The sequence below is a fragment of the Petaurus breviceps genome, unplaced genomic scaffold (assembly GCF_028583685.1).
Source record: "Petaurus breviceps papuanus isolate PSGF00001 unplaced genomic scaffold, PetGlider_PUasm1.0 175, whole genome shotgun sequence".
In the NCBI taxonomy this organism is placed as follows: domain Eukaryota; kingdom Metazoa; phylum Chordata; class Mammalia; order Diprotodontia; family Petauridae; genus Petaurus; species Petaurus breviceps.
In genome coordinates, this window is record NW_027185764.1 from 63,820,556 (window position 1) to 63,833,353 (window position 12,798).

At 40.1% G+C, this 12,798-nt stretch overlaps 1 protein-coding gene and 1 long non-coding RNA gene across 2 annotated transcripts in view; one reads left to right on the top strand and one right to left on the bottom strand.

Moving 5' to 3' along the window:
- LOC138158937 (uncharacterized) overlaps positions 1-9,839 on the top strand; it is a 40,154-nt gene extending 30,315 nt beyond the window's left edge. Inside the window, exons 2-4 of the long non-coding RNA XR_011167769.1 lie at positions 9,052-9,237; positions 9,364-9,445; positions 9,705-9,839. This is a non-coding gene — a long non-coding RNA (uncharacterized lncRNA). The remainder of the gene's footprint in view (positions 1-9,051; positions 9,238-9,363; positions 9,446-9,704) is intronic.
- SHB (SH2 domain containing adaptor protein B) overlaps positions 1-12,798 on the bottom strand; it is a 352,341-nt gene that overhangs the window by 137,696 nt on the left and 201,847 nt on the right. The window contains exon 3 of the mRNA XM_069085291.1: positions 9,697-9,912. Coding sequence (XP_068941392.1) covers positions 9,697-9,912 — 216 coding nt within the window. The remainder of the gene's footprint in view (positions 1-9,696; positions 9,913-12,798) is intronic.

Below are 12,798 nucleotides of genomic sequence, written 5' to 3' on the forward strand. Positions count from 1 at the left end.
GGAATGGGGAGAGACAAGGCAGGGAGACCAGATGGAAGGTTATTGCAGTAGTTCAGGCAAGAGGTGATGAAGGGCCAAACCAGGGTTGGAGCTGTGTGAGTTGAGAGAAGGAGATGCATATGATGGATGATTAATGTACTACTGGGGAAACGCAGACCCCCTAGGAGTTGAGTTGCATTAATGGGTGTGCAAGGTAAACTGCTAGAATAGAGTATTAGACAACTTAGCATTTGTGAGCAGGGCATTTTAAATAATACCAGTCCCCTGAATGAGTTGGTACAATTTCCAAAATTATACACCACTGGGAGGAACTAGTATACATATTCTTCAGGCTATAAGCAGTACTGTGCAATGAAAAGACTACTTGGATTTGCAATCAGAATATCTGGGTTTGAATCCTAGCTCTGGTGAAATGGCCTAACGATTCTGGAAACTATGTTGGAACTATACTTTCTCCTCGCTCCTCTACGCCCCAAACCACTACTGGGCATATACCATATACACTTTAATAGCTTAAAATTATACTAAGACTTTTGGGAAAACCTGTATAGATGAGAGAGAGACAGAGAGGCAGAGAAAGAGAGAGACAGAGAGACAAAGAGAGAGAAACAGAGACAGACAGAGAGAGAGACAGAGACAGAGACTGAGACAGACAGAGAGACAGAGAACATACCTACACCTATATCTCAACACTTTTTGTAGTAGAAAAGAACAGGCTGGAACATGGATATTCATTGAGAGGGAATAGTTAAACACATTGTGGTATATCATACATAGACAGAAAGGATGTCAGAAACCAGCTAGTCCAATTCCCATAGCTGCCTAGGTAGTCAGCAGCAAAGACTACAGGCATACCTCGAAGCTATTGAGGGTCTGGTTCCAGACAACAGCACTAAAGCAAGTCACAAGAATTTTTTGGTTTCCCAGGGTATATAAAAGTTATGTTTAGACTGTACTGTAGTCTATTAAGTGATCAGTAGTATTATGTCTAAAGAATTAAATTAATTAAAAAAAAACTTTATTGCTAAAAAAATGCTAACCATGATCTGAGCCTTTGGTGAGTCGCAATCTTTTTGCTGGTGGAGGCTCTCGCCTCCATGCTGATGGCTGCTGACTGATCAGGGTGGTGGTTGCTGAAGGCTGGGGTGGCTGTGGCAATTTCTTAAAATAAGACAACAGTGTAAAACTAGCTGTGTAACCTTGGGCAAGTTACTTAACCCCAATTGCCCTCCAAAAAGCAAAAAAAAAAAAATAAGACAACAGTGAAGTTTGCTGCATTGAATGGCTCTTCCTTCTATGAAAGATTTCTCTGTAGTATATGATGCTGTTTGATAGCATTTTATTCACAGTAGAAATTCTTTCAAAATTGGAGTTAATCCTCTCAAACTCTGCTGCTGCTTTATCATCTAAATTCATGTAATATTCTTCAATGTTGTGGGGAATAGGGAAGCCTAAGGAGAAGGAGAAAGATGGGGGAGCTGCCAGTAAGTGGAGAGGTCAGAACACACACAATTAAGTTTGCCATCTCATGTGGGCAGGGTTCATGGCACCCCAAAACAATTACAACAGTAACATCAAAGATCATTGATCACAGATCACCATAACAGACATGATAATAATGAAAAAGTTTGAAATATTTTGCGGATTGCCAAAATGTGACACAGACATGATATGAGCATGTGTTGGAAAAACGGTGCTGAGAGACTTGCTCGATGCAGGATTTCCACAAACCTTGAATTTGTAAAAGAAATGCTATATCTGCAAAGCACAATCAAATGAGGATCAAGCCATTGTTCTTTTACCTGAACCACTCTAACTCTCATCAATGGTGAATGTAACCAAATGTCAGAGTAATAACTTGGTAAAAATTACATGAATTGATATCAGCAGACCATCACAATGTAAAAGAAAATACTTAAAAAGACTTTAGAACTTCAGTTGTGACTTCAAGGATTGAGAGCTGAACATGTGTGCCGCTTCACAGCGAAAGCTAGAATTTGAATGAGGCATGCATTTACAGATATGGACAAAGCATTTATTGGTTTTGTTACACTTTTTCTACTTGTTACAAGGGAAAATATCTTTGGGGAGTGACTGATGTCACACATTCTGTGCGTGTGTGTACATACACATATATGGAAAATAAAACATTTCAAAAGAAAAAAAGAATCCAAGCCCTGTGCTCTTCAAGCCTCAGCTTCTATAAAATGAGGGGTTGGATTAGCTGATTTCTTCTTATCCTAAAATCTTATAATCACCTTGGTTAATCTGTGGAGTGATTTACTGAGTTTTATTCTGAGGATCATTTGGAAATTATACTAAAACCCTTACATTTTATTTCAATTTTTGGTTAAAACAAACCTTCTTCTTTCTGACTTATAATCCTCAACGTCAAAAAAAGATACTTGGGACAAGTCTTCATGTCCCTTGAAAACTGGAAAGAACTTGAAAGTCTGTTATTAGTAGTCCACATTTAATTTGCTTTCTAAATAAAAACTGTAGGCACATTTTAGGTATAAAATGCAGAATGCTTCATTCTAAATAAGTCAGTTTCTAAGAGTTCCCCAAACTGGACAGGCAGCCCACATATTCTCTCTGTGTGGGCTACATTCAGAAATGAAACAGCATTAGTAGGATACTATGCATATTCAATGAATTTTAGGGTTAAAAATGTGCCTCAGTTTCTTCATCAATAAAATGATGGGAACCAGACGGAATGGCCCCTTCTAAATCTCTAATCCTGTGATTATAGACCCTCCACAAGTTGGATAAAACCAACTCAGAATTGACAAGCAAGAGAAAGTAGAAAATTTAGGGAAATCATGAAGCTCACTTTAAGGTACTCAGCCCAGAGCTCAGTCCCGGATGTGAATAGCTTTTTGGAGAGTATCTTTTCAGTGACTTGCCCACAGCTGTGGTGCACCCCTTCCTTTTTCCAGGGAGACCAATGGACTCTCACAAAGAAAGTCAAGTTCCACGCCTTGGCTGCCCATTCTGAGTGAATGGGAAGTGAATTTAAGAACCCACCTGGTAACGAGGTCTGTGGCTGTGACCACACAATTTGTTCCTAGAAAGGCTTCAATGGGAGTTTCAAAATTGGATAGAAACAGATGCTCTCCTGTCTAAAATGCAGGATTCCTGCTGGTGGAAGGGTAGGTGGCGTGCAAGGCTGATTAAACTTACAATATCCTTCTGTTCCCATTGAGATCCTATATTGTTTTCCTTTGTAAGCTGTGTGGGTTGTTGGGCTGTGAAATCAGATCCTCAGGATCTGCCCCGTGCTGCTGGGACTCATCAAAAGCCAAATGTTCCTAATGTTTTCTGGCATTGGGTGAATTTTAGCCAATGGCTGCACACTTATGCTGCTGGATGGGGGAAAGGAAACATGGTAATGGTCAAGACTTTTGAGAGTTTAAAATGTTTCTTGCCTGCCTCTTCTTGAAAGCCTCAGGTAAATAATGGTAGCAAAATTCCAAGAGAAAGCATAAGTCATGACTCCATAAAGGCCTAGCACCATTTGACACTTTACAACATGTATGACTTTGAAAGTGTTGACACAGAATTCTACTTAGGTCGTATCAGTGCACTGATTTTATGGAATATGGGTTCTAGTTTTCAAGGAAATATTTGCAAACACAGAACTTAAGACATTACAAGGCATTTCTCTTTATCAAACCTTTATCTTTTTAAAATAAACGCTCTCTCCTTTCCATGATGTCAAAGAATCTTGAAAAGGGAGAAAGTACTGTAGAAATTCAAAGCAACAATAGTAATAACAATTCAGATTTATTCCCTTCTTTTCAACAAATCCCTCCTCTTTCCAATATCCTAAGGTTTCATGTATGAAGAGATCTGGGACAATTTAACAAAATTTCAAGCAAACTGTTACAAAGAAGGATGGAAAGATAGGCATTTCCTTAAGCCCTGCTAATTGGCTTTTTTAAAAAAGCAAGTCAGCAACATTAACAAAAATCCCAATCCCCAAACAAAAGACCAAAGCTAACATAATTCTTCATCCTTTAGACTGGTATGAGCTTTACTTTTCTTTACAGAAGAATAACATTTCTAAGATGACTGCAGTGCTTGGGTTTACAAGTACTGTGGTTATTATAGCTATTGAGAAAGGCAATCACATTACATTAATTAGTCCTCATTAGCCTGCTAAGCTCTTCTACCATTTTCTTCTCCAAAGGTCTTTAAGGGAACACATACTAATGAAAACTTTCCTCAACTGTCACTTTAATTCAACAAGCATTTATTAAGCAGTTACTATGTGGAAACAGAGACAGAGAAAGAATAAGAGAGAAAGAAATAGATAGTGAGAATCAGAGAGACAGAGATAGATAAACAGACAGAGAGGGATGGGAGAGAGACAGAGACAGAAGCAGAGACAAAGAAAGTGATAGACAAAGTCAGAGAGATGGACAAGAGATAGGGACGGGAGAGAGAGATGGGAGAGAGACAAAGACAAAAAGACGACAAGAATTAAAGACATAAAGACAGAGAAAGAGAGACAGGAGAAATATGGGGAAAAGCTAGTATGAGAAATAGGAGAGAGAAAGACAAAGAGACAGAAACACAATGAAACAGAGAGAGATGGGAGAGACATGGTCAAAGAGATGGAGAGATAGATGGGAAGGAGGAAGAGGGAGAGAGAGTGAGAGAGAGAGAGGGAAGGGGAGAGAGGGAGAGTAAGAGAGAGAAAGAGACAGCTAGTGAGAAAAATGGGAGAAAGAATGAGAGAGAGACAAAGAAACAGGTGGGGAAGGGAGGGAAGGAGTGAGGGAGAGAGACAGAGAAAGACAAAGAGACAGAGATGGGAGACAGGAGAGATGGAAGAGAGGAATGAGAGAAAGGGGAGGGAGAAGGAAGGAGAGGGGAAGACAAAGAGGCAGTCTAGGGTGTAGGATAGAGTCTAGCTGGCTTCCAGGTCGGAAGGACCTGGGTTCAAGCCCCACATCTGATACATACTGCCTGTGTTAACTTGCACATCACTTAAAGTCTCCCCTGTGATTCAGGCAACTCTACGACTGTAAATCACAGAGAAGGTCCTGTTCTGGTAGAACAAGTTCTTCATGGGAATGTCTCAACTTCTAGATGAAATCACAGGTCCAACACTAAAGTGTCAAACACTATATTGGTTGTTAGATATACAAAGAATTAAAAAAAAAAAAAGACAATTTCTGCCCGTCAAGACCTTATGTTCTCTTTTGGGGAGGGGAGAATAACACGGAAAATTAATCTGCCATTTGTGCAGAGAAAATTAAATACAAAATATGGACAAAGCAGTTGTGAGGGCATTAAAAACTGGAGGTATGGGGGACAATGGGCTGGGCTTCCTATGAGAAATGATGAGGAGAAAGCATTCAGAAGGTCAGAGGATCATGGCTCTAAATTTGGAAGGGACCTCGAAGACCATCCAGTCCAACCCCCTCATTTTACAGATAAGGAAACAAAGGTTGATAGGTTAAGCTTGCTCAAGGTCACCAGGGGAGTGAGGATCAAAGGTGGGATCTGACACAAGAGCAAGTATATTTTCTGCTGTCCCCCAGGGAAGAAAAGCATGGAGATAGTGATAATGAACAGCACCCAGGTCCATTTGGCTGCAACACAGAATACAACCCTGGAAAGGCTTGCTAAAGCCAGACTGGAGAGGATTTTGGAAACCCAAAGATGAGTCTGTATTTGATCCTACAGGAAAGAGAGACATACTCCCTGGGAGCTTTTAGATCAGAAGAGAGACATGGTCAGATCGTTGCACTGGGAACATTACCTCTGAAGCTATATGGAAAAGGGATTGGTGAAGCGAGACCAGAGGCAGAGAGAGCAATTAGGAAGCTACGATAATAGTTCAGGTGAGAGGTAATAAGGTTTTGAAATACAATAGGGCTGTGTGACTGGAAAGGAGGAGAAGAATCTGAGCTATCTTGTGGAAACAGGACTGAAAGGCAGGGATAACTACAAGGGAATTCCAGCATCCCTGGCAATCAGTAGCTGGTATGACTTTGTGAAGTGATACATCTTTTGGGGTTACAACAGTAGTACTTTCTTGGAAATCGAATTGAAAATCTAACAGGTGAATAATGCAAGTGTCATTATCCCCGATAAGGAAAAGGACCTAGCTTAGTAAACATAGTACATACCTCACCCCCTCCCCTTTAGTAGTTATATGGCAAACCTATAACAATAGTTTATTATCTGACAGTTGCAGAAAGAGATAACAAGAGAGAGCTGAGTAGATCGTGGGATATCAAAGACCCTCCTTGGCATCTACAGGAATTCAGGGCCGATTTTTTAAGCTTTTTGGATGCCATCCAAACATGATCCGAACAGATATTCTTATTGCAGAATGTTATGATAGTTTTTTGCCCTGGCAGTTCTGATCCAGGTATAAGTTAGACTCCCCTCATCTAGAGTTCCTATTCATTGGATCATTATCAAAATTTTTTTAAAACCCTAAAATATCCTCCTGGGAACTAGTTATCAAAATTGTGATGTACCCAGGTACAGAATTCTAAGACCTGAATCTATTTCGGTAGACTCACAGGTCATTCATTTCTCAATTTGGTACCAATTTCCATGGCTCTATGGGGCAGCTAGGTGGCACAGTGGACAGAGTGCTGGGCCTGGAGTCAAGAAGACTGATTTCAAATTTGGCCTCAGACACTTATTGGCTCAGTGACCTTGAACAAGTCACTTCACCCTGTTTGCCTCAGCTCCTCAGTCTGTAAAATGAACTGGAAAAGGAAATGGCAAACCATTCCAGCATCTTTCTACATACAAAACATCCATAAAAGCTTATTAGTCAGGGGCGGCTAGGTGGTGCAGTGAGTAAAGCACCAGCCCCAGAGTTGGGAGGACCTGAGTTTGGTTCCAGCCTCAGACACTTAGCACCAAACACAAAAAAACTAGCCGTGTAACCTTGGGGAAGTTACTTAACCCCAATTGCCCTCCAAAAGGCAAAAAAAAAAAAAAAGCTTATTAGTTACTTGCTTGGTATCTTATTCTGTTTGTGTTTGTTTATCCATCCATGTATTTGCAAATGCATTTTTCTTTTAATATAGTCACAGTAAGTATATATACTTATGCTTTCTTCACTTTTGTACCATCTTAAATGAAGCGTTCCAAAAGTCTTACAATTCTATTTTCCTTATTTTCATTGTTTTAACGATGGTGTAGTATTCTATTACACTGCTATACTACAACATATTTAGTTATTCACCATTTGTTAGGCAATGAAGCTGTCTATAGCATTTTATGATTACAAATAATGTTATGTATGCATGTATGTATCTTTCTATCAACTCTCTCGGTCATTTTTTTCTTTAGGATAACAAAAGGGTATAAATCTAATGAGATTGAATCGGAGTATAATTATTTTTCTGATTCTTGTATACTGCCAGAAAATCTCTGAAAAAGGTCCTATCAATGTGTAGTTTAGTACCTGGGACAGCGCCTTGCACTGAGTAGGTACTTAATTCAGTTGAATTCTACCAATGATGTATGCATGAGTGAGCCTATTTCTTTAGGATTCACAAATACTAGTGTTGCTACTGAAGTTATTTTTGCCAATTTGATGGCTGTAAAGTGGTACCTCAGAGTAATTTAAATTAGCATTAACTAATTATAAATGAGAAAAGGTTTTTTAAATGAAGTGGAGACAATTGGAATCTCATTTCTCTATTATTCTCCCCTATGTATGGAAGAGATTAGAATAATACAATAAGAAGAAAAAAACTTTTATTCTACATTAAAAAAATCTCTTTCTCTTTAAAATCCTTGGAGAGAGAAAGACCCTCCTTTTCCTTTGGTGGAAGGTGTATGTAAAAATGCATCACTCGATGTATTTTTAAGGGATTTTTGATACTATAAAACTGTAATGACAGAGTTTTAGGAAAACATTCTCCTAGGGAATACCTGCTTGATGAGAACCTGGAAAGTGGTCAGACCTGGAACCTGAGAACAAAAAAGTTGAATATTGATTGATTGATAATTAATCATTCTCTCTGCTTTGCAAATGAGTTGAGAGCTGGAGGCAACCAACCCTCAGACAGGAAATGGGACTTGGTGGGATGTTCAGGCTTTGAAAGAGGAAGAGACAGGAAGGCTGCTTCTGGTCACCAGGCTCACTCAGTGCCCTGTAGTTCAGCTCTCCTATTTAGTAAATCTCAAGGCTAGATTGGAATCATAGGATCCCAAACTTATCTGGCCTATTGCCCTTTAAAAAAAATTATTCAGTGCTCCTTAGCCTAAGCCTTATTTTTATTTAATTGCCCCACTCCCCCCATCACTCCAGTGTACCCCAGGGGGAGGCACTGCCCATCTTGGGAACCTATGGACTAGATGGTCCCTACTGGTTCTAACATGGAGCGATTCTATGATTCCAGAGGCCTGATAGTAACGTGGACTCAAAAGAAAGGTAACATTTGTCACTGGAGGTCACATTAGATTAGGAACTACTTGAGAAAAGCTGTGATAGTTCTTTCACATTTCTTTATATCTTCAGCACTTAGCAAAATGTCTGGCATATACAAGAGAATAGAAAAATAGCTAACATTTAGATAGTGCTTACTATGTGCCAGGCATTTATAATGTGCTGAATGCTTTATAATTATTGTCTTATTTGATCCACCCTGGGATGTAGGTGCTATTATTATCCCCATTTTAAAGAGGAGAAAACTGAGGGAAATAGAGGTGAAGTGACTTGCTCAGAGTCATACAGCTAGTAAGTGTCTGAGCCCAGAGTTGAACTCAGATCTTCCTGACTTCAGGCCTGGCACTCTAGCCACTGTACCACCTAGCTGCCTGGAAATAGCAGGTGCTTAATAAAGGTTTATTGTGGGGCAGCTAGGCAGTGCAGTGAATAGAGCACTGGCCCTGGAGTCAGGAGGACCTGAGTTCAAATTTGACCTCAGACACTTGACACTTACTACCCGTGTGACTTTGGGCAAGTCACTTAACCCCAACTGCCCTGCCTTTCCCTCTCCAAAAACAAAACAAAAAAGCAAAAAAAAAATTGCTTACTGATGGGTTGACTTACTACTGTTACAGAGTCTGGGCCTAGAAGCTACCTTAACACAACAAGTTTCTCAGAAGGAAGAGCTGAGCTAAGCATCCAGTTGGTGAATATGATTCAAGCAAAACAAAGTGATTGGAGAGAAATCAACCAAATGGCAAGGGCTGGATTTTCAGGGGCCAAGATACTTTAAGGAGAAAGGCCAAGGAAATTTCTGAAAGGTCAGTGCAGGGGCAACTAGGGCTGACTGTGGGGATGGGAATCTAAGAGGAATAAGAGTTGGGCCCAGCAGTGGAAGATTCTGCCACTGCTAGGGTCATCTCCCTCATATCTCTCCCTTTTCTTAGGACACTGATTTACCTAACTCAAGGAGATTGGGACAGTTTTGGCAATAATCTACACAGACATCGCTGAGTTTTCAAGGAAAAGGTATGTAAACTTCCTTAATTCAATGGATATATGTTTTCAGAGATGTAAAGTTGCCCCCTCAAATGATGCCAATGGCCACCAAAACACAAAAAAGGGGTTTTGGTGGAATGATCACAGGGAGTAAACAGATAGAATTTGCTGCTACTTATTTCAGAGAGACTACAGAGAACTTGGTGCATCTTCTGTAGTAGTGAATATATATACAGGATAGACTGTTTAAAAAACACAGCTATTAACTCTCATTCTTTTACCTGCTAAGGCTGGAATCGTGACTTTGTTCCATTCCCAAGGCTGATCGTACTCATCTGCGGGCCTGTCATCATCCTGGGGTAACTTGCTCTCTCGTAAACGCTGGCTGACCAAGCTTTCAGAATCTGAATCCACACCATTGCCTTCTGGCTCATAAGGTGTGTCATATAACTGGACGCCTTTACTCTGGGATTTCACACTTTCTTGCCTCTGAAATTCTGCAGGGAAAAGAAACATGGTATTAATGTAATTTGATAGGAACCTGTTATGCAACTGTTATTTAGCAAGCATTTATTAAGCATCTATTTACATGCAATACACTGTATTTGGTACATGGGATTAAAAAGAAAAAAAGATACAACGCGAGTCTGGTCTTCATTTAAAGTTCTGGCCACCTCTTATCTTTCTAACCTTTTAAGACACTACTCCCCACTCACTTTACACTTCAGCCCTACTAGTCTGTTCCTCACAATGCACACACAGTACAACATTCCCTCTCTCTTATGGCTTTGCATAGGTTGCCTTCCATGCCTGGAAGGCTCTCTCAGCTCACTGTTGACTCTCAGAACCCTTGGCTTGCTTTGGGACTCAGTTCAAGGGCCACCTCTTTGCGGAGCCCTTTCCCTGTCCTCACAAGCGACAGGGCCATCCTGTCTAAGATTACTTTCCTTCTACTATGTATAGATGTATGTATGAATTCTGTACACTTATGTATGTGGGTTATTTGGGTGTTTTTCCTCGTGTGTAGGTTATTTGTGTAATCATTTATTGCATGTTGTTTCCTCCATTAAAATGTTAAGTTTCTTGAGAGCAGGGATTATTTATGCTTTTCCTTTGTATTCCCAATCTCTGGCCCAGAGTACACATTTAATAAGTTCTTGATTGAAAACTTATTGCTCTAGAGATACTTATAATATACAGATGAAGAAACATCTACATACGTAACTAATATACCAGAGGAAGAAATCAGTGCAAATTAATGGTGCAGGCACATTATTAGGAGAACTCTTTGATCCCCTATAACATCAAAGCAGCATAAGTTTGCTACCTTCACTGTCAGTCAGCTAGCACTTATTAAATGTCTATCATACGCAAAGGGCAAGTAGATGAAACAGTAAACAGAGTGCTGGGCCTGGAGTCAAGACGACACATCTACCTGAGTCCAAATCCAGCCTCAGACACTTACTAGTTGTGTGACTCCGGGTAAGTCACTTAACTGTTTGCCTCAGTGCTTTGTCTGTCTAATGAGCTGGAGAAGGACATGGCAAACCATTCCATTATCTTTGCTAAGAAAACCCTAAACCGGGTCGTGAAGACTTGGCCATGACCGAAAACAGCTGAACAATTATGTATGAGGCAAAGTGCTAAGTGCTAGGGACACAAAGAAAGGTGGGGGAAAACAAAAAGACAGTTCCTGGGCCCAGGGAGATCACTGTATAATAGGGGAGACAATCAATAAACATTTATTAAGTGTATACCTATGTGCCAGGCACTGTGCTAAGCACGGGAGATGCCAAATGAGACAAAAAGCAGGCCCTGCCCTCAAGGAGCTTACAGTCTAACAAGGGAGCCAACACACAAACACATCTATACAAAGCAAGCTATATGTAGGATAGAAAGAAAATAATTCATAGAAGTAAAGACAATGTAAACAGATGCATGAGAAAAAAAATATATATGATAAATTGGGGGAAGTCTTAGAGTCAAGGCAGATTAACTAAGGAGGATTTAGGAAAGGCTTCTTAAAGAAAGTAGGATATTTGATGAGACTTGAAAGAAATCAAGTACCATAGGTTGCCTAAGCTTATGTTTATCTAGGGTGGATAGCTAGAGGAAAATTACTAGGTGATTAGATCTCAATTCTAGTATGTGCTAGCTGTGTGACCTTGTGGAAATCATTTAATCTCCATGGAATTCCAATTTCTCATCTTTAAAATTTGAGGCTTGATACTCTGATTTCTGATTTTTGTATTTAGAAATATATTTTTTAAGAAATTTGTCGCCTCTTTTATCGTACAATTCCTCATTGAAAATAACAGCAAAACCTCTTTTATTCCAACTGGCTGGGGAATGGGGTATTGTGGTTAACTGAATGTTCTGGTAACCAAACAATTGTGGTTGTTGGTCCATCACTTTGAAGAAGACCCATGACATTTGTTTGTGAATTGGATTTAAGAGAGGCGGAGTTGTACAAAGTCTTTAGCCTCACTCTCTCTTCCAGAGTCATCAAAGTCTGGTGTCAGGAGAAAAGTCATAATGACTGGAAATGGCCTGGGATGTAGTGGGAAGACCTTAGCATCTTTGATGCCTGACGAATTTCTAAGCATTCCATAACATCATTTGGAAAATAAAGCATTGGAACAAAGTGTGCCCATTCTTCCACCAGGGGAAGTCTTCACAGGCTTGGGGTAGACAACCCCAACTCACCAACAAGTTTCAGGTCAACCTGGTTTAGCCAGCCTGCCAAGACAGTTTTACCAGGGTATGGCCACTGTGCATGCTACAGCTTCTTAGAGCCACAGGTGAGAGCTGGTTAATCAGTTGGACACCAAAAATGGACAAGCACCCCTGAAAAGGGCTTGGCAAAGCATCACACCAGAGGTACTAATCCTTCCTGAACACCCCATAAACCCCTACCAAACAATCATAACATATATGTTATTGTACAGCGAAGAATGAGTTCAAATACCACTTGGTTGGTAAATATGGGCAAGTCACTTTTGACCTTTTAATGTTGTTCAGTCATTTTTCAGTTATATCAGATTCTTTGTGACCCCATTTGGGGTTTTCTTGGCAAAAAAAACTGGAGTGGTTTGCCATTTCCTCCTCCAGCTTGTTTGACAGGTGAAGAAATTGAGGCAGAGTTAAGTGACTTGTCCAGGGTCAAACAGCTAGTAAGTGTCTGAGGGCAGATTTGAAGTCAGGTCTTCCCGATTTCAGACCCTGTGTACTATCCACTGTGCAACCTAACTGCCCAACCTAGTCTCAGTACCATAAGGGCAGAAATTCTTTAAGCCTTTTTAAGTATCAGAGCTGGCTCTACTTTGATGAGATCAGATGTTTGGTTTTAAAAAGTCCATGGTATTACCGATTTTCAAAAAACC